Here is a 27,764-nt window from a genome sequence, read left to right as displayed (position 1 = left end):
TAGTGAGGTAAAAAAATATAAAATACTATAATCAATTACATATATTTAAAATACAACATATATATCGATATCTAAAATCTCATCGAGTGGCGATGCCTCTCGTAGATATCTATATCATTAGCATAGTCAGAAGGCACATCAGTGCACCTTTCTAACCAAATGACGCTGTAATCTTGTATTTTCATTCCATAAGAAATGCACTCTGGGTTATAAGCACTCTTGGATCTTTTGCTGAAGTTCTGGCTCTAAGAGGTATCCTTTGGCTGATAAATTAGCCGATAAAACGGCTGTGATGGGGCCCATCTGAATAAACCAGCAGCAAAATTCGATTCGTAAGATGCTACGGACTGCATAGGATAGTAGCTACCGAAAGATGCCTTAGACGCACTATATAGGATCCAGTATATGATTCAGAATTTGATACGTCTATGAATTATACTCTATGTGCGAGGTCATTTGCAGTTGCATCGTATTCTCCTGAATGACTTCGAGGAGTCTGTCTCTTATATGCAATTGGATTCTTACAGACTCCATCAGATCGTGCACCGTGGTTCCTATCCTGTGTAGCTTGGGTAAAGTGGGACTCACCGGTGAATCATAGACTGCCCTACGACTGTGTCTCATAAATAGTGGTCTCATGTTCTCCACTCCTTTTCTAGCCAGCAGATCCATGACGACCAAAATTGTTGTTTTTGGTTTTTGAACCTGAGTGAACTGCTTTTGAGGATGATAGTGTTATTTTGATGATTAACAAGCAATTATCTAGAGCATGCTATAAGTTAAATTGATACTTCATTTATAAGTTCATTACTCTCAGTATATTTGTTTAAATTGATATAGATATATTTCATTGTTTATATGAATGAATCTAACCTTGAGATGCAGCAAAGTGTGGATTGAGTCGACCCAAAGGATGATTAGGTCGACCCCGGCACATCAAGAAATCATTTGGCACACTTCTGCAAAAATGGCACAGATGAACAGTGAGTTGGGTCGACCCAAGGAAAGCATGAGTCGACCCAAACATCAAGATCCTCAAACAACTCAGAAAATGGTTCTCTGGATTTACTGAGAGGGTCGACCCAAGAAGAAGTTGAGTCGACCCAAGTAAACCTTGAGTCGACCCAAAGAAAGGTTGAGTCGACCCAAGTGAAGAAAGGCTGAAATTCAAGATTCTGAATTTTCTGAAAGTTGGGTCGACCCAAGAAAAGTTTGAGCTGACCCAAGGTTGAGTCGACCCAAGAAAAGTTTGAGCTGACCCAAGGTTGAGTTGACCCAAAGAAAGGTTGGGTCGACCCAAGGAAAGGAAGGCTGAATTTCAAGTTTCTGTGTTTTCTGAGAGGGTCGACCCAAGAAATGTTTGAGTCGACCCAAGTGAAGGTTGGGTCGACCCAAGGACAGGTTGAGCCGACCCAAACACGGGCTGAACATAACGGCTAGTTGTGCAGAAATGCTTTTTGGACTCCCAACGGCTATAAACGGCTAGTTTCTTCAATCCAACGGTCAGAAAGGACTATTTGGAGGTTGGAGAAGTATTTAAGAGGGAGTATTCATCAGAGGAAGCAAGCTTTTGGAAAAATACATTAAGTGCATTCAAGAGAGAACCCTAGCAAGGCAAGCTTCATCCAAGGGCTTCATTCAAGAATCAAAGAAAGGGATTGAGCAGATTCAAAGAGTCATCAAGAGCTCCATCCTCCCTTGAAGAGTGAAGCATCCTTGACAAAGAAGAGCAAAGCGACTTCAAAGCGATAAATACCTTCTAACTCTTCTTTGTAGTTTATATTGTTTCATATGCTCATTTAGGAGTTTGAATCTTTTCTTTTCATTTGTTAAACACTTTGTAAAGGTTCGTTGGTAAGCCCGCAAAACCAACAAAGGTTTTTGGTGAACCCGGAAAACCAAAGTACAAAGGTTCGTTGGTGAGCCCGCAAAACCAACAAAGGTTTTTGGTGAACCCGGAAAACCAAAGTGTAAAGGTTCGTTGGTGAGCCCGCAAAACCAACAAAGGTTTTTGGTGAACCCGGAAAACCAAAGTGTATAGGTTCGTTGGTGAGCCCGTAAAACCAACAAAGGTTTTTGGATTGTGAGCCCGGAAAACAATCCAACTGTAATCCGAGAGATTATAGTGAATTCCCAAGGGGACGCTTGGGGAGTGGACGTAGGTGCTAAGGAGAGCACCGAACCACTATATATTGTTGTGTTTGTGTTGTGCTTGTGTTTCCGTTTATTCTTGCATCATCTTCTATCTTTGCACTAGTTTAAATCATTCTAATAGCTTAAGAAAGCATCCACCGCACTTATATTGAGAAAACGTTTAAAGCACCGAAAATTAGAAGAAACCAATTCACCCCCCCTCTTGGCTTGTCACCTTGGGCAACAAGTGGTATCAGAGCGAGGTGCTCTAATAGTACTCATTGATCTCACAATCAAGAGTTAAAGATCATGACAACTCAAGTGGGATGTTCTATGAGTGAGGAACAACTAATTGATAGACCTCCACTATTTGATGGTATAAACTACACATATTGGAAAGCACGCATGCGCATCTTCATTCAAGCACATGACTATGATTTATGGAGTATCATAGTCAATGGACCACACACAAGCACTAATCATGATAAGAAAATGGCTCAGCAAAATGCAAAAGCCATGAATGTGCTAGTTTGTGCATTAAATGATAGTGAATTTAATTACATATCTTCTTGCATAACTGCTAAAGACATATGGAATATGCTAGAGATTAAATATGAAAGCACTAACATTTTTAGCAAATCAAAAATTAGCTTTGAAGAAGATGAGAGGCAAGCAGATATTGAAAATCTATGCCTTGTGGGACACAAGAACGAGGTATGTGTTGAAACACAAAGTGTCTCCTCTTCTGAATATGAAGTATATGATAAAACTGAAGATGATTTTACATTCGATGAACTTCATGATGCTTTTTCTGATTTGTATATAGAACATAAGAAACTTATTTGTAGGAACAAGAACTTGAAGAATGAAAATCAAATTCTAATAGATGAAAAACTAAAACTAAATAATAAAATTGAAATCTTAATTAAAGAAAATAAAGAACTAAATCAGAGAAATCAACTTCTCACTGAAAGCCATGATAAACTTAAGAAAAACAATGGATTGCTTTCAGAAGATAATGAAAAATTAACTAAAGAAGTTGATAATTTGAAACCTACTGTTGAAAGATTCACTCCCAGCTCTGAAAAACTGAATTTAATGATAGAAAACTCAAGAGCTGTATATGACAAAGCTGGATTGGGATATCAACCTTGGTACACTCAAAAATCTTTCGAGAATATATTTCTTAAATCCTCCACTATTCATCCTAAAACGATTTTTCACAAATCTGGTGAAACTAATAAACAAAAACAGAAAACTGAAAATTCATTATCTATTTTTGCTAAATCTATGTTGTTTAAATTTAGCAAGAGTATGCAGAAGTATATTACTTGTACTCCTAAAACCTGCAAACTAATAGACAAAATGGTAATTAAGAGAATATGGGTTCCAAAAGGAACAATTATAGCTAACCTGCAAGGACCCAAAAGAGCTTGGGTTTCTAAGTTGAAAACATGATCATTGTTAGCAAATGTGTCTAGCTACCCAAGATTCCAATGAAAGATGTTATCTGGACAATGGGTTCTCTAGACACGTGTTAAAGAATAGAACTTAAAATATAATTAAGAAGAGTGACCAAAATGGAAGAAATAATGAAATTAGTAATCCTTGCATCCTCTCATATTGAAATTGTAGCTAGTATTAATCATTTCTGTGATATAGGCGATACTCTTGGTATGAAATGAAAATATATCCAAATCACTCCATCTTCCTATATTATGCTTCAGTTATTGATGGATAATTTGCTTAATCAATACTCTTAGAATAACTCTTTGAATTATCTATATGCTTGATTGAGAGTTGTTATCCATGGCATTATCCTTTATTGATCATAAACATAAGAATGTCTACTTGGTATTTTTTTTTAAATATATGTATTAAGAATACCAAGATTAAAGAGTCTAGTTTTGGCATATAAAATCAACTCATACTAGTATGGACTTAATCTCAAAAGACCTTGTCATTGGTTCACTTAGATTAATTTTTGCAAGGTCAAAGTTTGCTATGTATGTCATCTAGAAAAACAAACTAGAATCATTTCTAAATCTGAAAATATTGTTTTCACCTTTTAGCCTTTGAAAACTCTTCATAAGAACTTATTTGAATCTCTAGGATTGTGAACCCAGGAGATAAGCTTTCTGATTTTGTAATTGTGGAAAATTTCTCAAAGCTAATATTGGTTTTGTTCTTGGCACTTAAATTAAAATATTTTCTGCATTGGCACAAACTCACAAAAAGGGTTCAAATGAAAAAGGTTTGCAAACTATGAAAATAAAATTGTATCATGGCATAGTTTTGAAAACCAATTTCTTATTGAGTTGTGCACAGAAAATAATATTGAATACAATTGTTTCTACACCAAGAACACCATAAATAAAATAGAGTTGATAGAATCCTTGAAGAAATGAAAAAGACAATGTTGTATGATAGTCATCTACTTAAATGATTTCTGTTAAAAGCTATCATCATTGCTTGTCATACATATGGTTTCTATTAGAAAACTCCTTTTGATCGTCTGAAAAATAGAAAATGATATATTGTATATCTTTTATATTTTTCAGTCATACATGTCATGCTTGATATATTCTTATGAAAATAATGTCAAATCTGGTAAAACAAATATTCCTTTGGATATTACTCTTCAAGCAATGCATATAGAATATTCAATGAAAAGATACTAGTTGTAGAGATATCAATTCATACTATTCTTATTAAAACTAGATCCTTTATTGAGAATATAGTTTATCATTTTGATTCTATGTAACAATCAGAATTTTGATAGACACAACTATTTAAGATAATTTGATTAAAACTTAACTGGTATATCTTATTAATAATTATCTTAAGCAAATAGAATCTAAGCTAAATTGCTTCTGACAATAAGAAATTGATTTGATCTTGATGAATCTTTCTATTGCCTCACATGCTTGTCCTTGAACCATTTTACTTAATGAAGTTATCTCTTTAGTTCAAGTGACTTGTGCTTGCTTATATTTAGGCAATCTCTTGAGTAAAGTGACTCAAATTCAATTATTGTCATGTCTCATGTTGAGTCATCTAGTTAAGAAATATGTTGTATGAATGTTTTTGTATCCTAGAGAACCTAATGAATTGCCTTCAAGAAAAGAAAAAGATTTTGCTAATGATACAGGATTTGTGAGCAAGAAATTTCAACTTGAAGGACACCTCGATGAAAGATACAATAAACATTCCCTTGGAAACAAAAAAAAAAGAAGATTTTCTTCAGCCAAGGGAATAAAGAATCTAAAAGGTATTTGGCTTGAAGAATGCTAAATGCACTGGTAATCTAAACTCTTCTCTTGTGAGTTAGTTGAGCAAAATCAATAGTCTGAAATTATATGGTAGCATGATTAAACATTTAATTGCTAATCTTCTTGATATCATGCTTCATTCTCATGCTAATGATAATTGTTTCATGGTATGATTAAATTGAAGTTCACTTTTGCCTGTATAATGCATAACCATGAAATACACAAGTTTATGCCTCAAGTTTCTAATTCAAAATAACTTGTGATAAGCTATGAATCATTGGGCATAATGAAAATGCTGTTTGCATGATATATATTTATATGCAGCATATTAGATTAATTCTTTATTCTGCTCTTTCATGTAACTACTTGAAAATAACAAAAAGAGAGAGAGATAAAGAAAAAGAAAATGAACATTGCTCAGAAGAAGTAAAAGCTAAGTAAATACTCCAATCTTAAGTAAAAGCAGCGCAAGCATAATATATTCAGCATATTTGTGAGACTTGTGTGAACATTCTTTTGGAAGGGATAAAATCCGTAATTAATTATATTTAAATAGGGAGAGTTTGGAGTGAATATCTTGTTGCTAAAGAGAACAGTTTAACATTTCTACATTGCTCATTATAGGGATGGTGCCAATGGGGAGGCTAGTGGTAGTACCCGGCACTATTTGACCCAACTATTCGGTGTAGGGCATATTAGGGACGGCACAAGAGGGAGGCTAGTGGTAGTACCTCGTGCCCCTTCCAACTCCACCGGATAGGGAGCAAATAGAATATAGAGCATAGAAAAGTAAAACCGAAGAATAAATGAAGATAATCAAAATGTTCATTGAATAGTTAAAGAAAGAAATTAAAAATTTGGGGAATGAATGATAAAATAAATGAAAATATATAAGAAGGTTGTGAAAAATCAAATGAAGTTTCAATCACTTGAAAACACACCTTAAGGATAAAATCAGTGCTAAATTGTATTTAAATAAAGGAAATTTTATTTGAAAAGAATTGATTTTGATCCATGACATGCTTGTTATGTTTTGCATACTTTGAATTATATGTTTTCAATATTCAGTTTGAAACGCTCCATGCTTGAATAATTTGATTGAAACATATTTCTACCAATAGCAAATTTATTTTTTTTATGACGCTCATAATTTGGAATAGGCTTTAACTTTGTATACAAGTTTTTGCTTCACTTTTGACTTCGAAATAACTTGTGTTCCAAAGCCTAATGAAAATTATTTTCACTTGCATTCCATGCCCATCAATGATATCTTGAATTTTTCTTACACTCGTCTAATCGTATTTTTGAAAGAAATTTCAGATTTGTCGTTCATGATCACCTTTGAAATCTGAAAGTTGAATATATTTGCAAAAGGAGAAGAGAAGGATACTTCTATTTTAATGAATATCATCTGAAAAATAAAAAAAAAATAATTCGAATTTCTAAATTAGGCAGAATATATTAATTCTAATTTGTCTAACACTAGTACATAATATCCTCCAATTTGTACCAAAATTCAATATGAATTACAAAGATTCTGGATGTGCTCTAATGTTCTTGAAATATATGTTTTCAATCTTAATAATTTAAGATGAGCTACAATGTAGAAGATGCATATCTCAAATTATAATCCTGAAAGGCTCCTTGAAAATTTTTATGAAATTCAGAATCTGATTTTGTATAAAAGCTTAAACTTAATTTAAAAATGCTTCTATCATTGCATTTTTGTAACTTTCATTATATGCTTCAAAGATTGCATCATGCTGGAGAATAATTTACTATGTTTCTTAGATAAAAACTATAGCTTAAGAAAAATAGAATTAATTTTGATACCTTGGTTGTTTGCTCCGATACGCATCTGAAACATATCATTTTTTATCTTATAAGTGTACTGAAATTGGTCTAAATGATGTGTTTTTCAATGATCTTGATTGCAAACAAATGGTTCTAAACATATGATGTTATTTTGATATTAAAAAGATTTATGGTGCTTCATATATACATAGCTGAAAAACTTTGATTAAGAAATTGAGTTCTACAAATATATATACTTCAATGATCATCTATATGTTTTTCCTCTCCTACATTATTAAAGACTTCCATCAAAAATATATGTATATATATATTATTAAAAGAGTGAATGATCTTAAGTCTAGAAATATTTCAGCTCACTCAAATGATTCTTAAAAGAAAGAAAATGTAAATGCTTTTGAAAGAATTTGAGCTTCAAATGAATCATTTTCTGATTAATATTTCAGTACATTTTCTCAAAGATTAAGAGGAAGCATAACTTGTTCTTAAAAGATTAAAAAGAGTGATTGCTATAAATTTTGAATAATTCTAGATCACTCTACATTCTTGATATCATAAAGGTTCAGTTTTATTCACGTTTATCATTAAAATCTGAAATTCAACTAAAGATAAGAGAAAGAAGACTAAATGTAAAGTGGTATTAAACTTTGTGCTTCATTGAATATCTTTTGAAAGTTAGATTTTTATCTGTACTTAATTGGTAAATCACTTGTTTTGAAAACTAAGTGAAAAGGATTCCATTTGTCTTAGTATTGGAAATTTACTTTGGAATCTACTAATGAGCTCTTATTGGCTTGCACTTTAGTGTTTCAATCATAAGCCAATTCATTTTAATTGATTTTGATGCTATGATCTTTAAAGGAGTAAAAGAAAGTCTTTAAGAGAGGTTTAAAAGAACTTTCAAAGCCCTGAATTTTATATATCCTACATTGCATAAATTCATGTCTTGGTATCTATGCTCCAATACTTTTATGTCATGAAAGAACTTTGAAGTCATTAAGAATTAAGGATTCAACATAATCTTATATTTTTTGAGTATATAAGTTTTGATCTTTATCTGCTCTTATACTATACTCTAAAAATTAATTAGATTGCTCTCATGTTGCTATATACTTAATATATTAAAAAAAAAAAAAAGATATTGGATTTTCATTCGTGCTTTCTTTGAATATTATTCTTGATACTCCTTGAAATAACTTGAAAAAGATTCCATCTACACTTGATTTCAAAACTATCTTTGGAATCTACATTTAGAGATCACTTCTGGCTTACATTCTAAATATCTCATTCCTAAAGCCAAACACATAGAAATAAGATATCATTTTATTAGGGATCATGTGCAAAATGGAAACATATGAGCATATATGCACTGAAAAATAATTAGTCGACATATTCACAAAACCCTTGAGTGAAGATAGATTCTGCACGCTAAGGAGGAAATTAGGCATATGTGATCCGTTTTATTGAAGAGATATAAAAGGAAGCAAGCAGTCTCATGATACATTCCTCCCATTTCTAAAAACCTATGAAACATGAGTCAAACTTGTAATCTATAGATTCCTTACTCATGTATCATTGTCCCAGAAAGAATTTATAAGGATTGGAAGCAAGAAAATTTTTAGAAGCAAAAAGGAAGAGAAAAGAAAAATTCTGCACTTGGGTCGACCCAACCCAGAATAGGGTCGACCCAACGTTGAGTCGACCCAAGAAATTTCTTGAGTCGACCCAACGTCGGGACCCCACTGTTAAAAGGGGGACCCGAGAGCTCTATTAGGGCACTGTTTGCCCTTGTCCTCTTCTGAAAACCCTATTCCCCACTCTCAAATCTTCTCCAATCATCTCCAAACAGTAGATTACTTCAAAATCTTGGAGAAATAGGACCCAAGAGAGCCGTAGCCAAGCGATCCGGAAGAGTCTCACGATCTTGTTTAGAGCCTAGGATATGTATCTTGCTTTTTCTCATATGTATCTTGCTTTTCCCTTATATCTTTAAATCTTGATTGAGGAACATTGTACTTATCTTTATTTTGGGCATTAATGTATGAAAATGTTCCTATTGTGATCAATGAAGTCTGAAGTTTGTTCTTAATTGCATCTTTTTCCATATATATGTTTTTGATGATAACAAAAAGGGGGAGAAGAGAAGGAAAGAGTATATAAAGGAGAAGAGAAGAAAAGAGTATATAAAGGGGGAGAAGAAAAGAAAGAGTATTTCATTTGAGAAGTTAAGAAAGAGTATTAATTTTGAGAGAAGTAAAGATAGTGTTTAAAGAAAGAGTATTTTATTTGAGAAGTAAAGATATGTATAACAAAAAGGGGGAGAAGTAAAGATAGTGTTTAGAGCATGTAAAGAAAAGAGAAATAAATGGGCAAACAAATTGGAAATCATATAAGAAAGCTTATACATTTAAGGGGGAGCAATTTGTAACAATGAAAATCATCAAATCAAAAATTTCTATCACAATTCAGAATTTGGCAAATAAAAATTCAGAATTTGGCACGCACCTCTCGCACCCCGATACATAAGCTGAAACTCATATTTTATCTCAAATTTTTGAAGTTTCATTGCTAATGAATTATAAATGAAAGGGGGAGCAATTCAAAAAGTCAAATTGGCAATATTTGAATGATATAGGGGGAGATTTCACAAGTATATATGAAAAGCTGAAATTCAGCAATTTAATCCCTTTTATAAACTGATTATAAAGACAAGTATCAATAGGTTTATACTCTTTATTTTGTAATCATCAAAAAGGGGGAGATTGAGGATGATAGTGTTATTTTGATGATTAACAAGCAATTATCTAGAGCATGCTATAAGTTAAATTGATACTTCATTTATAAGTTCATTACTCTCAGTATATTTGTTTAAATTGATATAGATATATTTCATTGTTTATATGAATGAATCTAACCTTGAGATGCAGCAAAGTGTGGATTGAGTCGACCCAAAGGATGATTAGGTCGACCCCGGCACATCAAGAAATCATTTGGCACACTTCTGCAAAAATGGCACAGATGAACAGTGAGTTGGGTCGACCCAAGGAAAGCATGAGTCGACCCAAACATCAAGATCCTCAAACAACTCAGAAAATGGTTCTCTGGATTTACTGAGAGGGTCGACCCAAGAAGAAGTTGAGTCGACCCAAGTAAACCTTGAGTCGACCCAAAGAAAGGTTGAGTCGACCCAAGTAAAGAAAGGCTGAAATTCAAGATTCTGAATTTTCTGAAAGTTGGGTCGACCCAAGAAAAGTTTGAGCTGACCCAAGGTTGAGTCGACCCAAGAAAAGTTTGAGCTGACCCAAGGTTGAGTCGACCCAAGAAAGGTTGGGTCGACCCAAGGAAAGGAAGGCTGAATTTCAAGTTTCTGTGTTTTCTGAGAGGGTCGACCCAAGAAATGTTTGAGTCGACCCAAGTGAAGGTTGGGTCGACCCAAGGACAGGTTGAGCCGACCCAAACACGGGCTGAACATAACGGCTAGTTGTGCAGAAATGCTTTTTGGACTCCCAACGGCTATAAACGGCTAGTTTCTTCAATCCAACGGTCAGAAAGGACTATTTGGAGGTTGGAGAAGTATTTAAGAGGGAGTATTCATCAGAGGAAGCAAGCTTTTGGGAAAATACATTAAGTGCATTCAAGAGAGAACCCTAGCAAGGCAAGCTTCATCCAAGGGCTTCATTCAAGAATCAAAGAAAGGGATTGAGCAGATTCAAAGAGTCATCAATAGCTCCATCCTCCCTTGAAGAGTGAAGCATCCTTGACAAAGAAGAGCAAAGCGACTTCAAAGCGATAAATACCTTCTAACTCTTCTTTGTAGTTTATATTGTTTCATATGCTCATTTAGGAGTTTGAATCTTTTCTTTTCATTTGTTAAACACTTTGTAAAGGTTCGTTGGTAAGCCCGCAAAACCAACAAAGGTTTTTGGTGAACCCGGAAAACCAAAGTACAAAGGTTCGTTGGTGAGCCCGCAAAACCAACAAAGGTTTTTGGTGAACCCGGAAAACCAAAGTGTAAAGGTTCGTTGGTGAGCCCGCAAAACCAACAAAGGTTTTTGGTGAACCCGGAAAACCAAAGTGTATAGGTTCGTTGGTGAGCCCGTAAAACCAACAAAGGTTTTTGGATTGTGAGCCCGGAAAACAATCCAACTGTAATCCGAGAGATTATAGTGAATTCCCAAGGGGACGCTTGGGGAGTGGACGTAGGTGCTAAGGAGAGCACCGAACCACTATATATTGTTGTGTTTGTGTTGTGCTTGTGTTTCCGTTTATTCTTGCATCATCTTCTATCTTTACACTAGTTTAAATCATTCTAATAGCTTAAGAAAGCATCCACCGCACTTATATTGAGAAAACGTTTAAAGCACCGAAAATTAGAAGAAACCAATTCACCCCCCCCTCTTGGCTTGTCACCTTGGGCAACAGCTTTCTTCTTCACACTTTTCATTAGAGTTGCAGGTGTCTTTTGTTTTTCTTTTTTGGCGTGTTGGACAGTTATCTGTAGTGTGCTTCCAAATAATGGAGTGCCAAACTAATCGATGAAATATGACTATATTAAAATGTCTTTTGCTTTTCCTCTTCTAATGCAACCGAATGAGTGTATTCAAAGCAAGGTTTGCCGTACCACTTGGTACCGTACCGTATCGGGCGATCTATTGGTACGGAATAGGTACACAATCTCGTACTATACTGACACCTAGTACATCTTGTTGTCTTATAACGTACTGTGTACGATGCTATAATAGGGTGGTATCAGTAGGGGTCTGATATCTTGATTCAAATTGCTTTGCTTTGTTTCTAAAAGTTAACTTTGGCACATGTAGAAAGGAGGCTTTCTCTAAGACTTCTAAAGCCCAAAATAGTAGAAGTAGTGTTTTCTATCACGAGCGCCGACCTAAATAGGAAAACCTTCAAAGAGTAGGCATCACCTTGATGACGAACTGGGAAGGAAGGAAAGTAGGGTTTCCTTACAAGACTGCAAGATTTATCAATTCTTTGGTTGATGACAGTAGACTAGAAATTGAATTTGGGTTCGGCTATTGTGGAAGGCTCTTGTTCCTATTAGGGAGAGCATGTTGAAGCAAACACTCATAATGTCCAAATCTTTGGGCATATTGTTCAAGCACCCTAGAATTGGACTCTCATTTTGGGATTGAAGATGAAGGAAAAATTTCACTTTATAAGCCATGCAGGTCAAATTTGCATTCTAGGACGTCAAACTCGACGTGGAAAGAGATCTCTATTATTGCTACTTTCTCAGTCGTAGTATGAGATGAGGTGCTCATAGCAGCTACCACTAATTGTTTAGCCAGATATATAGAGATGCCTAATCACCAATCAATCATTCGGTTGGGGTGGTGGACTCTGCAAGGTGATTAGTTTATCTGGGGCCGATGCCGCCTGAAGTGTAACAGATGTGTGTGAAGGTAGGCTCAAGCATTGATTTTGCTCATGAGCATAATGGTATAAGCTTGTATGATTGTGAGACCTACTAGAAGAATGGAGATGAAAGTCGGCCATAGTGATCTAGAAGTCCCATGTTGAAGGGCTTTTGAATCAATAGTGCGAGAGAGAAGGTAGCTGAAAGTGGGGAGTCAATTGTCCAACAAGGAGTTCTATCAATGGCAATGGGGATTTTGTCCTCACACAAGTCATGGGAACCAAAAAGAAGATGAACCTCAATAGAAACTAATCTTTTCCACTAAACTCTCTCTTTGCCTATAGTCTCCAATCATGAATCCGAAAAATTTCCATCAATACTTTTACCAATGAATATTCAAGAAGATTTCACAAAACCTTTATCTTTTAGTTTTTGACTTTTCAGGAATATATTGCCTGATGAACCAAGGATATGGATGCTGTAGATAATGGTTTGGTTTGACCAGTGTGAGCTAGATAGTGGTGGGGGGTCTCGAAAATGATAGCCCCAAGGAAGTCAACTAGGAAGTATGACCTTGGTGGATTGGACCAAGAGATGGAAGGGTCGATCAAAGGTTCATTTGGGCCTCAATTGCTTGGAATTGTTTTGCCAATTCTAGAGATGAAAGACATTTTTTCTTTATTCGTTGACCCTTTTTTCAAGAAGTCTACGAAAGTAAATCTTCATGTTCCTTTGCAAAGACCATATCTGAAGTTTTCACTTTCTCCTCAAAGCTTGGATGCCGATAGGCGAGAAAATCGCCCATTTGATCGAGTATGCTACCAATCGATCTTTGCCTGTCATTATTGTGTACTAAATCCTCTGATTCTTTTGAGCCCTATTATTGCAAACAAATTAGACATTCTGATTCCAATGTATTTGAGTTCTACTCTAATCTCATCTAGGTTTCAAGAAAAAGAAAACCTACTTGCTAATAATTAATGTAATAAAGGCTGGCTGCTCTCCTTTTCTTACTTCAAGATTCCCTATCTATTTTCATATCTATTTAGTCAAAAGGCTAGTTTAATCACTCTAAGGAAGCAGTACTATAATTTGAATTAGTATCCCAAAAAGGGCAATATCAAGTCTTTTGTGTGATATCAATTTTGTTATATGATAAGTGGTCTAGGGACGGGTGCTAGGACATAAAGCTGTTAAGGATTATTAGGGGACTTGTGAAGGTGATCTTAGAAATGATAATTTTTGTGAATGTGAAAGGAACTAGATCCTTCTTGGGACACATTGAAAAAAAGGTATGACTCTGTGTTAGACTCTATTGGTCATAGTTTCTTGCCATTGCGGCTTGTGCTCATTTGCATGCACGTGAATCACCCAATTAAGGAAAGATGCCTTTCAAGGCATTTAAGAATGATTTGAGCCATATGAAGGGAAACTCTGACATGCAATTTGTTTTGGTGGGAAAGGAGCTTGACAGGGTCTCCTCACTAACTAGCGGGGATGTGGGTTTGTGCACTTGTTGGATCAAGTTGTTAGCAAACAAGTATTCTGCTAATGAAGTGGCCACTAGTGCTTGGAAAGGGAGCTCCAAAAAGCAGCCAATGCAACGCGCTTCAAGCAGTGAGGAAAAACCTTGCTCCTGCCTATCATCATTATTCGTTAAGTGCCACTTCCTTATTACCATTTAGACAATCTCCGATCTACGAATACCCTGGGTCAGGATTTCTTGCTTGATCGTGTCCTAGAGAGATCTTTTTTCATTTTTCTGCAAGGTGAAGAATCTCGAAGTCTATTGACATCAAATAACTCGCTCACAATGAGTCTACTATAGCTAGTTCCAATCACCAATTTATGCATTACTTTCTCTGCTGCCATTGTAGTTATCCAGAACTACTTACATCCAATCCATCATTTACATTGATGATCCTTAGCCTCTAAGCCTTTAGACCTCTTGCTTCGCCATCTCAAGTAGAGTTCAGATAACATCATTGAAAACCAGTACACCATGCAATGTTTGTGGTAATGTGAGCCTCCTAGGCCTTTGATAGCATCATATGAGGGGCTGGTGCAAATGGTCCTCAGGTTCACCTTCTCATAGATCTTGGAGGCAATGGATTTTACCGCTTTAGTGGTCGACCAACCTAGTTCCATGGTACCTTGGACAACAATACGAGAGGAAGTTTCATAAGAGACATTTCTATCATGGAAATGGACAAGAAAGTGAGCAGCTTTCTATCCCAAAGCAGATTTTTGTAATAGATGTAAGATTGACTAATGAGATGCTTTGTGGAAAACTTGTTTCATATCGGTGTATTCGTGCTAATGAGACATTGGCCATGAAATCCATCACTATACTGAGAAGATCATAGGCATTCACATGTCGTTCAAATGGAACTGTGTGCGATTCTCTCGTGGATCGCCTTCCACGAGGTATGACGTTTGGGGCTTGATTCACCATCCATACTGCTACTTTTGTCTCATACCTGCTTGTCAAAAAAACTGCATTGCTGAAGATGATGTGGAATAGGCAAGCATTGAAATAGAAATTCGTATCTCAAAAAAAAAAGAAGAGAAAACCATTAAATGGGTACGGAAAAAATGCAAAAGCAAGGCCGCTAGTACGAGAATATCTCATATGTTGGAAGAAATCAAGAAGCAATAGGTCTCAATGACCACGTAAAACAACTTGTTAGGGGGGCTAACCGATCTTAGGCTAGAGTCTGCACAAATCTGTATACCCGATCTTGATTTGTCTCAAAAGTGATTTCAAATGTTTCTATTGAGTAGAAATCCTGTTTTAATCATATACATGCTACATGATTATTAAGTGAATAAAGTATACCGACTTGCGAGTATGCCCATTGACTGTTCACAAACACAATTCAAGGGAGTGAAGTTGTGAGATAAATAGAAGACTCGTAAAAGGAAGCTGCTAGGCATCCATCCCTGTTACCTTACACCAAAGGAGGGTGGCTGTTGTTGGGTGGGAGTTGCAACGAAAGGGAGCCCGAGACTTCTCTAGTTTTATGAGTGCCTCAATCAAAGTGCACTACAAGTAAGGGGAGGGGAGAGGACAAATGCATCATACACGCTCAGTCAAGGTCGGCGGAACCATTCCGAATCGGATAGTTTCGGTCGTCCCGAGCCGTACCGGTGGCTCACTCGTACGGTTTCGGCCAATGAAAACGAAATCCGTTGCTGAAGCCGGAGAAGGAGAGGGAAAGAGAGAGTGAGAGGGGGAGGGAGGGAGAGGGAGAGGATGGGATGCCGGTGGAGGGCCGGTGGTAGCCGACTCGACCGCGGAAAGCGAGTTCGTCCCATTCTATTCTTGTGAGAAAATGAGATCGAGATGGGGGGCAGGACCTTGAAACCCATCCATGTAGAGAAAGAAGAAGAAAGAGGAAAGAAAGATGAAGAAAAGGATAAATGGAAGAAAGATGAAGAAAAGGATAAATGGAAGAAAGAAGAAGAAAAGGAAAGAAAGGAAGGAAGAAGGAGAAGACAGGAAGGAAAGAAGAAAGAAAGAGAAGAAAAAGGAAGAAACAAAGAGAAAAAATAAAAGAATGAGGAGAGAGATAGAGGGTACCTAGTAGGATGCTTGACTTGAACGACTGCCGAGACAGGGCAAGTTAGTAGGGCCTCCTGTTCTGTGGCCGGAACACCCTTATCCTGCAGGATTCAAAATCTTGGTCCTAGAAACTTGTTGGGGAATTCCTTGAGGTGGTTTTACTGGAAAGAGTAAGTACTACATCTCTAGTATGATAATGCAAACTCCTCTGGGTGGGGCCATGCATCTGCACCCTTTTTTCATCTCCACCACACATATTTGGTGGGCTAGGAACTTCTTCAGGGCCTCCTTGGGCATCGATCTCTTCCTTTTCTATTTTTTTTATAGCACCTCTTATATAATAAATATTAATTCTATATCCACTAGAAAATGAATAAGGAAGGGAGAGTTTATGGGATAATGGGCACTGGACTTAATACTTATCAAAGCTGCAATCAATCTTGATTAGTGGGACCATTGTCATCCATCAAATGTTCTCTCTCTAGAATAACCTTGCATGCCACATGCCAGGTACAACTTTTTATAATCCAAATATTACATAACTATCCCATTTATGAGTACATGCTTGTCTCTTTTATGTGGGGTATAAATATTATGTACTCATTCATATGCTATGTTAACCACTGTGAAGCATCTTACTGCATACATTATTATGTTCATCCCCGTTTTAAATTAATTATCAGGTTAACATATGTTCTATCCTATGTTAATGCTGAGCTGGAATTTATACTTATTATAGTCCTACGATTATGAAATCTTGAGTTGAAGGCATTTCAAATATTCATTTCTACTGGAGGTGCTTCCATATTTGCTTGATGATTTCTCTTTTTATCTATCAAATTTGTTAGATTTCATATCCATGGTTCCTGGCCTCCTCTTGGTAGATCTGACAAGGTACAGGACATGTTTGTTGCAGTTATGGGTAAAGTCGAAGGGCAAGGTGAATCTTGGCATGGTCATGTGACTGCAGTAACTGTTGCTTCAGAGTACCGGAGGCAGCAATTAGCAAAGAAACTATTGCACTTACTGGAGGACGTCAGTGAAAAGTTTGTATATTACCTGACTTTTTTATTTTACTTGTTGAAAATTTAACTTAAATGAGCTTTTATGATTATGATAACTGTTGGAAGTCAAGCTTAAATACTGCATATGATTGCTTTTTACTCTCCACTATCATGGATTTCAATGTTCTTGTGCATTGCGTTATCCGAAATCAACTTGTTATTATGCTTCTCTGCAGTACCTTGGTTAAAATTGAAGCACAAGGGAAGGATGTTGATACATTTGCTATAACATGGGGCATGTATAATGGTCTAAACATCAATCTGTTGGATTTTTGCTGTAGGTTTTTGTTTCCAACTATTGTCCTATTACTGCTCAATATTTCTGATGGGAAAACAAAGAAAAAAAAAGATGAACGTAATGGTAGTAGGATTATCACTGTTCTTATTTGCATCATTCACACTCATCTTCTGCTTTCTGCCTGGTGATGGCTTTGGAATCAATTACCACTACAGATAAGGGACAGTGGCAACAAGAATGACTGCTGGATTTTTTGTCTTGCTACTTGTACCTGATTAAGAGGTGTAAAAATATTTGGCTGCAATTTATAAATATTAAATGTGCTAGTCCGCTAGGAAGTATATGGAATCACTTGATGTCCCAGCGGAATATACCCTTCCTAATTAGTGGGTGTACTCAGGTTTGTTCATCAGAGACTCAAAAATATGTAGAACTTGAGATCAAGAAGACTTCCTTCTTGACTTCCATTTGCTCTTTGTATGTAAATAAAATGTGTTGCCCAGATAGACAACCCAAGAGGGGGGGGGGGGTGAATTGGGTTTTAAAATAATTTTGCAATTAAAACGTTGTGGATGACTAATTAATGCTTTACCAAGATGATTAATTAATTACTATGTGCTGTGAATGAAATGAGAGTAAAAGAAAGAGACACACAATCACAAACACAAGGCTTTTATAGTGGTTCGGAGCTAACCCTTGCTCCTACGTCCACTCCCCAAGTCTCACTTGGGAATTCACTATAACCCCTCGGATTACAGCCGGTTGTTTTACAAGCTCACAACCAAACTTGTTTTACGAGCTCACAACGAACTCGGTCGGTTTTTCCTGGCTCACCGACTAGAACCACCCCGATTGTTTTTCCGGGATCACAATCGAACCCTTACACGTTGGTTTTACACTCGGCTCACCAACCAACCTCTACACCCTTGATTCAATCCCCCGATTGAACCAAGCAAAGACAATATGGAAAGAATAAGAAACAAACAGAAAAACTGAGCTTCTTAAAAAGCAGATTTGCTACAATATAAACTAGAGAGAAGTTAAGAGCCCTCAAACACTTTTGAGTTGGAGTAGAGTAGGGCTTCTTGAACTTTGAGTCTCCTCTGGAATGTCTGGTCGACTTGAATGCAGGAGGAGGCTTCTTTAAAATGCTGGGAAGAGGAAGTTGGATGGAGTTAATGGCGCTCTTCCTTCTTTTCGTTGAAGACAAGTATGCAGAGAATGAATGCTTGATTTCTTTGAATGGAATGGTGCTTCTCTGCCTTGCTACAGTCCTCTGTGGCTATTTAAGCCATCCCCCACGGAAACTAGCCGTTAGACACCTTTTTCTGCCCGTTCTGCACACTCTGCACAACCTGACAATATGTCCGTTGGGGGTCGGAGTCGACTCGCGCGATCAGGAGTCGACTCGGCTGTAGCGGGAGTCGACTTATGCTTTTCTGGAGTCGACTCGGCAACTGTTCCGGATTTGAATTAAAGTGGCCTCTTTGACTGGGAGTCGACTCGACTTGACCCGGAGTCGACTCGCCAACTTCTGGAGCTGACTTGGCATTTTCGGAGTCGGCTCATCTCATGAAATCCATGGAGCTAATTTTCAACTTGGCCCACTCGAGTCGACTCGACAATCCTGGGAGTCGACTCGGCGCTCAGAGCCTGAACTCCCGATCTTCTGTCTTTTGGCTCGTCCAGTCTTGGAGTCGACTCGGACTGTTCTGGAGTCAACTCGGCTCTCAGTTTCCGAAACATGGCCTTCTGCCTTTTTGGTGTAGCGCTGCCTTGGGGTCGACTCGAGCTGTCTGGGAGTCGACTCGGCTCTCAGAGACAATAATTCGGTCTTCTGTCTTTTTGGGGTCGCGCTGTCTCGGAGTCGACTCGCGCATTGCGGGAGTCGACTCGAATCTCAGAGTCCGAAAACTGCTCTCTGACTTTTGCCTTGTGAACCACTGAGAGTCGACTCTCGCTTTCTTTGGAGTCGACCTACCCACCATCGGAGTCGACTCGCGTTCCACAGGAGTCGACTCGAATCTCAAGGTCGAAATTCGCTCTCTGACTTTTCTGTCTGTAACTCCTTGGAGTCGATTCATACTACTCCGGAGTCGACTCGGTAAACATCGGAGTCGACTCGCGCACTTCAGGAGTCGACTCGCTGACAGGTTTTAAGTTGTGCCCTTCTGTTCGTCTGTCTGTTCTCAGTCGGAGTCGACTCGTAATGGTCCGGAGTCGACTCGAGCCCGTGCCAGTGATTCTGATACGCTTGGAGTCGACTCGTAATACTCTGGAGTCGACTCGAGTCTCAGACTTTGGTTCAAACTGACTTCTTAACTTATCCAAAATATTATGAACCAAGTCTAGAAACACTTTAGACAAGATTTTCACTGAAACACTCAATTGAATTCATTAGTAAACAAGAGATATACTCAGATGCTTTGAGCTCATCAAAATCAAATAGGGTTATGATCAATCACTCCACAATCTCCCCCTTTTTGATGATGACAAAACATTGAGTATATGTAAAGTGAATTGCTCAATAAACAAGGAAATAAGATCCATAAATGAATTCAAGTGTCTGGTTATTTGATTTATCCAATCTTGAAAGGTGTGAAACAATAAATTTTGGAGTTAAAGCTCCCCCTTTCATTTGGAATTATATAAGCCTTCATATCATGCAATCAATTGTTTGGCTTATATATATTTAATGATTTAGCTTTCTTAAAAATTCAGATTCTCCCCCTCAACATATGCATTCAACTTTGTTTTGATTCTCTGAATTTCCTTTTAATGCATTGAAGTTTTTGAACTGAAATTTTTGGTTTTTAGGGAGAAAATCTGACAATTTGTTCTTGAGTTGGATTCAACTAATCTCCGAATATCCCTTGAATAGATTCTGGAGATTACTCCATTAGGAGCCCCAACAGAGAGATAATGAGCCTCGAGGTACCAAATCCACTAAGAACAAATTATGTTTTAATTCTCATTTTGATTCCTTTTATGTTGATTCCATTTACATATCTATTAAGTATTTCTCCCCCTTTTTGTCATCATATCAAAAAGGAGGTAAGCAGAACAAACAATCACTTAGAGATCAAATTGCACACAATTGAAGAGAATATGTCTACTCATTGTATTGATGTGTATGTAAATACATTTGAGAATACAATAAGTAAAGCAAAAAAAAAAGGAATACATGTCAAAATAAAGCAAAAAGCAGCTAAGGTCTCCTCGAGGATGTGGCTCCTCCTCTCGAGGATGTGGCTCCTCCTCTCAATCTGTTCTGCTCCATGAGGAGGGTGACCGCATCTGTAACATGCCCGAGCTGAGACATAATGGACGAAGTGGCCCTGCTATGTGTAGTGGAGAGCTCGGTCACCGACTTCTGAAGTGCGTCCAGCTTGTCGATGAGCACGTTCGACAAGCGCTCGGCCCCCTGAGTAGTGGTGCTCATGTCCTTCCGGATGTCATCGCGCATCTTCCGAGTGATGCCCGTGACCTCACTCATACTGGAGAATTGAGCCTGGATCAGGCTCCGGACGTTGTAAATCTCTTCGCGCACATGGGCCGTCATCTCAGTCACGGCTGTCAAGGAAGGGACCAACGCTGACGAAGGTGCAGGAGTGGGAGCAGGCACTGAACCTCGGAGCTCCCGAAGTAGATCATCTCGCAGATCTCGGACAATCTCCTGCCGCAACTCCCGGAGCTGCTCAGGAGCGATCCGGACCTTCATGACCTGAGGAGCTGAGGAGGAGGGTCCGGCTGAGGTGGTAGGAGCAGAAGTGGAGGAAAAGTCAGGATAATCTGAGTCTGGCTCAGGACTAGGGGAATGTCTGGTAGTATGTGTGGATGTGGAAGACTTCCTAACCCAGGTCCCCTCTACCTTCCGAAACCCCATCCTGTGTAGGGTCCCCGGACGCATGCGATCTGTCCATCGCAATGCGCGAGAGGGTTCCCCCTCAGGAATGGGAATCTCGGCCTCCCTAAACAAAAGGGTGAACATCATGCCGTAGGAGAGGGTGAGCCTAGGTCTATCTAGTGGCTCACATAGATATCTATAAATAAGTTTTGGGAAGTTGACTGGGGTGTCCTGGAGAATATAGAACATAAGGGTGAGGTCCCTCTCAGAAACAAAGTCGAAGCGCCCAGTCTTCGGGAAGAGGGACCTAGACAGGATGCTCAGGAGGATCCGCACCTCAACTGGAAGTGAGCTAGCGGATACCTCATCCAAGGGGGACTGGGGTGGATGCCCTAGAATGGCCGTAAGGGCCTCAGTCCTATCCTCAGGGTGTGCGGGTGCCACCCCAACTTGGAGAAGATGGAGGACCTGAGCAATGATATCCTCCGAAATGAATAATGGGACACCGGCTACCGTGCCCTCTATACCCCCATCGCCCCTATGGACGGTACCGTAGAACTCCCTAACTAGTCCAGGGTATGTGGAGAGATCTAAGGTGAGGAAATACTCTAAGCCCTGGGCCCTAAGTCTCTCTCCTATCGTAAAGCCCTCCCGGGAGAGATAGTCGAAATCGACGTATCTCCCGGTGGAGACCGCCTTCCCGGCGCACGGCCTCGAGGGAACCGCCCTCGGCGGGGAACGAGCCGGAGGTTGTGGCCTCGCGGGATCGTTCCGAGCCTTGGAACGTCGCTCGGTGCCGGTTGCGGGTTGGGGCCTCTTCCGGCTTGGGACAACGGTTTTACGAGGCATGGTCGACCTAGAATGGAGTAAAACGCTAATGGACGGTGAAAGGTCGACGGGAAAAAGCTTAGGGACGGCCGGAGACGATCTAGGAGTCGGCTCTAGGGTTTTGAACAGTGGCGGCGGTGAAAATAAGTGTTTTCTAAACGATGGAGTTAGGGTTAAAAAGTCGGATCCCGACTGCGAGTCGACTCCTCTGAGTCGCGAGTCGACTTGACCTCGAGTCGACTCCAAAATAGGCGCGAGTCGACTCTCCTTTTGTGCCTGTTAACCTCGAGTCGACTCCCGTCTGTATGCGAGTCGACTCCCCCTCTGCTGCCATCGATCTCGAGTCGACTCCCGCAAATGCGCGAGTCGACTCCCCCTTACGAGCCGACTCTGAAACTTGCTCGAGTCGTCTCGAACTCTGGCACGCACCTAAAAATCATGCTATGTTCGTGCCGAATGAGGAAAAATCACTAAATTATGATCTGATTTGATGATCATTGAAAAGAGACTCTAAATTAACCATGATCTAATCATCAAAATCAATGGACTAGTGGAAAACACCACTAGCATGGATCAATCACTCCTAATCCCCTCCTAAGCACACTAAATCTCTCTTCACTTAGGGGTTTTGTAAAAATGTCAGCTAATTGATCATCAGTACAAACAAAATGTAGTGTCACATCACCATTCAGTACATGATCTCTTATGAAGTGATGTCTTATCTTAATATGTTTAGTTCTTGAATGCTGAATTGGATTCTTAGTTAGATTAATGGCACTTGTATTATCACAATTAATGGGTATTTTATCTTGTTTAATGCCATAATCTTCTAATTGTTGTTTGATCCATAAGATTTGAGCACAACAACTCCCGGCTGCAACATATTCAGCTTCAGCAGTAGATAATGCAACCGAGTTTTGTTTCTTGCTAAACCATGAGATTAAGTTTTCTCCTAGAAATTGACAAGACCCGCTGGTACTTTTTCTATCAAGTTTACATCCAGCAAAGTCTGAATCTGTGTATCCTATTAATTTTAGGCTAGATTCTTTAGAATACCATAAACCTATATTCTTAGTTCCTATTAGGTATTTAAAGATTCTCTTAACTGCAATTAGATGTGATTCCTTAGGATTAGACTGATATCTAGCACACATGCAAACACTAAACATGATATCAGGTCTACTTGCAGTAAGATACAATAAAGATCCTATCATACCTCTATATAGTTTCTGATCTACAGATTTACCTGATTCATCTTGGTCTAATTTGCATGATGAGCTCATGGGGGTGCTGATTGACTTGTTCCCCTCCATATCAAACTTTTTAAGCATCTCCTTGATATATTTGCCTTGATTGATGAAGATGCCTCCTTCAGACTGTTTGATTTGAAGCCCGAGGAAGTAGTTCAGCTCTCCCATCATGCTCATCTCAAATTCACTCTGCATCAAATCAGCAAATTCTTCGCAGAGGCGATTGTTAGTAGCACCGAAAATAATATCATCAACGTAAATCTGCACTAATAACATATCTTTGTTTTGCTTTTTCAGAAATAGTGTTGTATCTACATTACCCCTAGAGAACTCATGTTCTAATAGGAATTTGCTAAGCCTCTCATACCATGCTCTAGGTGCTTGTTTCAAACCATAAAGTGCTTTGTTCAATTTATATACATGATTAGGGTATTGATGATTTTCAAAACCAGGAGGTTGTTCTACATATACCTCCTCATTAATATACCCATTTAAAAATGCACTTTTTACATCCATTTGAAATAGTTTGAAGTCCTTAGAGCATGCATATGCTAATAATAATCTAATAGCCTCAAGTCTAGCTACAGGAGCAAAGGTTTCATCAAAATCTATACCTTCTTCTTGATTATAGCCCTTTGCTACTAGTCTAGCCTTATTCCTTATGACAATTCCATTTTCATCAAGTTTATTTTTATAAATCCATTTGGTACCTATAATTGGATATTCAGAAGGTCTTTCAACTAGATTCCATACTTTGTTTCTAGTAAATTGGTTTAATTCTTCTTGCATTGCATTTATCCAATTTACATCTTTTTCAGCTTCTTCTATGTGTTTAGGCTCAAAATGTGAAACGAAAGCTAGATGATTGTTTAAGTTCCTAAGGGATGCTCTAGTCCTAATAGGTTGAGACGGATCATCTAGAACTAATTCCTTAGGATGCCCGTGAGCATACCTCCAAGCTTTAGTTAGCCCATAATCTACTATAGTCTCTTGGCTTGATGATGCATCTTCAATTAATTTTTGACTGTTATCTTGTAATGTCATCTTGTCAATCTTTTCTTCAAGAATTTCCGTATCATCATCAAAATTAACTCTCTTGCTAGAAGAGATATCACTAGAATCATCGAAGACAACATGTATGGATTCTTTTATAACTAGGGTTCTTTTATTAAAGACTCTATATGCTTTACTAGTTGTAGAGTACCCTAAGAATATGCCCTCATCAGATTTAGAATCAAATTTTCCTAGATTATCTTTTCCATTATTATGAACAAAATACCTACATCCAAAGATATGAAAATAGTTTACCTTTGGTTTTCTGTTTTTCCAAAGTTCATAAGGTGTTTTCTTTATAATAGGTCTCAATAAAACTCTATTTAATATATGACAAGAAGTATTAATGGCTTCTCCCCAAAAGTACTTAGGGAGGTTACTTTCACATAACATAGTTCTAGCCATTTCCTCTAGAGTTCTGTTTTTCCTCTCCACAACTCCATTTTGTTGTGGTGTCCTAGGTGCAGAAAAATTGTGTTATCCCCTTTTTACTACAAAACTCATCAAATAAATGATTTTCGAATTCGGTACCATGGTCACTTCTAATAGCTATTACTGAAGTATCTCTAGCATTGGTTACTTCTTTATGAAATTTCTTGAAAACTGAAAAAGCTTGATCCTTATGAGCTAAGAACATGACCCAAGTGTATCTAGAATAATCATCTACAATAACTAGACCATATTTATTTCCACCTAGGCTTGTGGTTCTAGTTGGTCCGAATAGGTCCATGTGTAGTAGTTCTAGAGGTCTAGAGGTTGAGACACAATTTATAGATTTAAAGGAGTTCTTTGATTGTTTGCCAAATTGACATGCTTCACATATTTTATTCTTTTCAAACTTTAATTTTGGCAAACCTATCACCGAATCTTTTTTAACTAGTTTAGATATTGTGTCCATGCTTGCATGACCTAACTTACGGTGCCATAACCAACTAGCATCATTGTCCTTAGTTTCATTAACAACTAAGCATGGGTTGTGTTTGGCAAGATTCTCAAGGTCTACAACATACACATTTCCACGTCTTATTCCTTTAAAAACTAAACTATTGTCATTTGGGTTTGTTACGATGCATAGTGATGGTTTAAACATAACATTATAACCTTTATCACATAATTGACTAATGCTTAATAAATTATGCTTAAGACCGTCAACATATCTAACATTATCAATAAAAGTAGAAGGGGTAATTTGTACTTTACCTATACCAATGATGTGACCTTGGTTGTTGTCTCCAAAAGTCACAGCACCTCCCTTCTTAGCTTCAAGGGGGAAGAATTGATCCTTGTCACCCGTCATGTGTCTTGAACAGCCACTATCCAAGTACCAGCAATTTTTGTTGACCTTGGCTGCAAGACACTCCTACACAAGCAGATCATATAATTTTAGGTACCCAAGTTTTCTTGGGTCCTTCATGGTTAGTCATGTTGGTTCCTTTTGGAACCCATACCCTTTTGATTTTTCTTTTAGTTTTCCCTTTCCTATAGTCGCATACATTTGCTTTATGTCCTACAGTTCCACAACAAAAACAGGTTATTTTCTTAATTTTACTTTCTCCTGCTTTAACAAAGAAGTTACTAAGAAGTTTTTGCTTGTTTTTAGGTTTGTATCCTAGACCTGCTCTATTGAATACAGCTCGTTGACTATTAAGTATCATATTTAATTTTTCAGAACTATATGTAAATTTTTCAACCAAGGGTTTGTATTTCTCAAGTTCTTTAGTTAGTGTCTGTTTTTCTGCTTTTAGATCATTTAGTTCTTTTGTGATACTCTCATTTATATGTTTATAGTTTTTGGGTTCTAATGTTTCTTTGTTCAGCCTTTCATTTTCTTTAGTTAAGGTATTATTCTTTTGTATCAAGATTTGGTTGCTTGTTTTAAGTTCTGCATTTTCTTTGGTGATACAATCCTTATCCTTAACTAACTTATCGTATTTATGTAGGTAAGATTGATTAGCTATTTTTAGTTCTTTATTCTTAAGATTTATGGCCTTATATTCAATCATTAATTCATTAAATGCATCATACAATTCATCAAAGGTAAAATCGAGATGCGTGTTGGATGTTACCTCATTTTCATTGGCCATGAAACAGAAATTGGCCTTCTTTTCTGGTTCCTCATCCGATGATGAAGATGATGCGTCGGAGTCCGATAAGGTGGTGACAAGGGCTTTCTTCTTCTTGTACTTGCTGCCCTTCTTTAGTAAGGGACACTCAGCTCTGATGTGCCCCGGCTTCTTGCACTCATAACACCCAATCTCCTCATTTTTCCTTTTCTTACCTTTATCCTTGCAATAGGAATTTGAGGAGCCTCTCCTTTGATGATAGGACTTCTTGTGGTTGATGAATTTTCTGAACTTGCGCACAAGAAGAGCCTCATCATCATCTCCCTCATGATCTTCTTCTTCACTGCTGCTACTGCAAGACAAATCTTTGTTAGATGATGTAGATTTGAGAGCTATTACCTTTTTCTTATGGGAGGACTCTTCTTCGCTGTGCTGCTTCATTGTTAGCTCGTGAGTCATTAGGGATCCAAGGAGCTCTTCAAGTGGAAGCTTGTTCAAGTCCTTAGCTTCTTGGATTGCCGTCACCTTGGCTTCCCATGACCTTGGTAGACAGCGAAGAATTTTTCTGACAAGATCACTGTTAGTATAGTTTTTGCCAAGGCTTTTTAGGCCATTGACAATGTCAGTAAACCTAGTGAACATGCTAGTGATTGTCTCATTAGAATCCATCTTAAATAGTTCATACTTATGAACTAATATATTTATTTTGGATTCTTTGACTTGATTCGTGCCCTCATGGGTCACTTCAAGTCTGTCCCAAATCTCTTTTGCAGAATTGCAAGTAGAGACTCTATTGAATTCATTCCTATCTAATGCACAGTAAAGCACATTCATTGCTTTAGAATTGAGTTGTGCCTTTCTCATGTCATGTTCATCCCAATCCTTTTCTAGTTTAGGTATAGTGACACCCTCTACATAGATGGATGGGATGTATGGTCCATTTACTACAATGGTCCACATCTCATAGTCTTGGGCTTGGATGAATATTCTCATCCTAGCCTTCCAATATGAGTAGTCGGATCCATTAAAGAATGGGGGTCTTTGGGTGGACTGACCCTCAATGTGGGAAGATCCAAATGGGGTTGTCATTTTGATCGTTTACTCTTAGGGTAGAAGAGTTTAGGCTCTGATACCACTTGTTGCCCAGATAGACAACCCAAGAGGGAGGGGTGAATTGGGTTTTAAAATAGTTTTGCAATTAAAACGTTGTGGATGACTAATTAATGCTTTACCAAGATGATTAATTAATTACTATGTGCTGT

At 37.9% G+C, this 27,764-nt stretch overlaps 1 protein-coding gene across 2 annotated transcripts in view; it reads left to right on the top strand.

Moving 5' to 3' along the window:
- Positions 1–27,764, top strand: part of LOC103695677 (N-terminal acetyltransferase B complex catalytic subunit NAA20) — a 47,131-nt gene that overhangs the window by 2,041 nt on the left and 17,326 nt on the right. Inside the window, exons 3-4 of one of the 2 annotated variants that reach the window (XM_039122835.1) lie at positions 5,285–5,404; positions 17,076–17,205. In XM_039122835.1, coding sequence (XP_038978763.1) covers positions 5,285–5,404; positions 17,076–17,205 — 250 coding nt within the window. The remainder of the gene's footprint in view (positions 1–5,284; positions 5,405–17,075; positions 17,206–27,764) is intronic. The other variant, XM_039122836.1, reaches the window with a different exon arrangement.

The sequence above is a fragment of the Phoenix dactylifera genome, unplaced genomic scaffold, assembly GCF_009389715.1.
Source record: "Phoenix dactylifera cultivar Barhee BC4 unplaced genomic scaffold, palm_55x_up_171113_PBpolish2nd_filt_p 001793F, whole genome shotgun sequence".
Taxonomy (NCBI): Eukaryota; Viridiplantae; Streptophyta; class Magnoliopsida; order Arecales; family Arecaceae; genus Phoenix; species Phoenix dactylifera.
The sequence above is the reverse complement of the archived record's forward strand: the minus strand, read 5'-3'. Positions and strand labels throughout refer to the sequence as shown.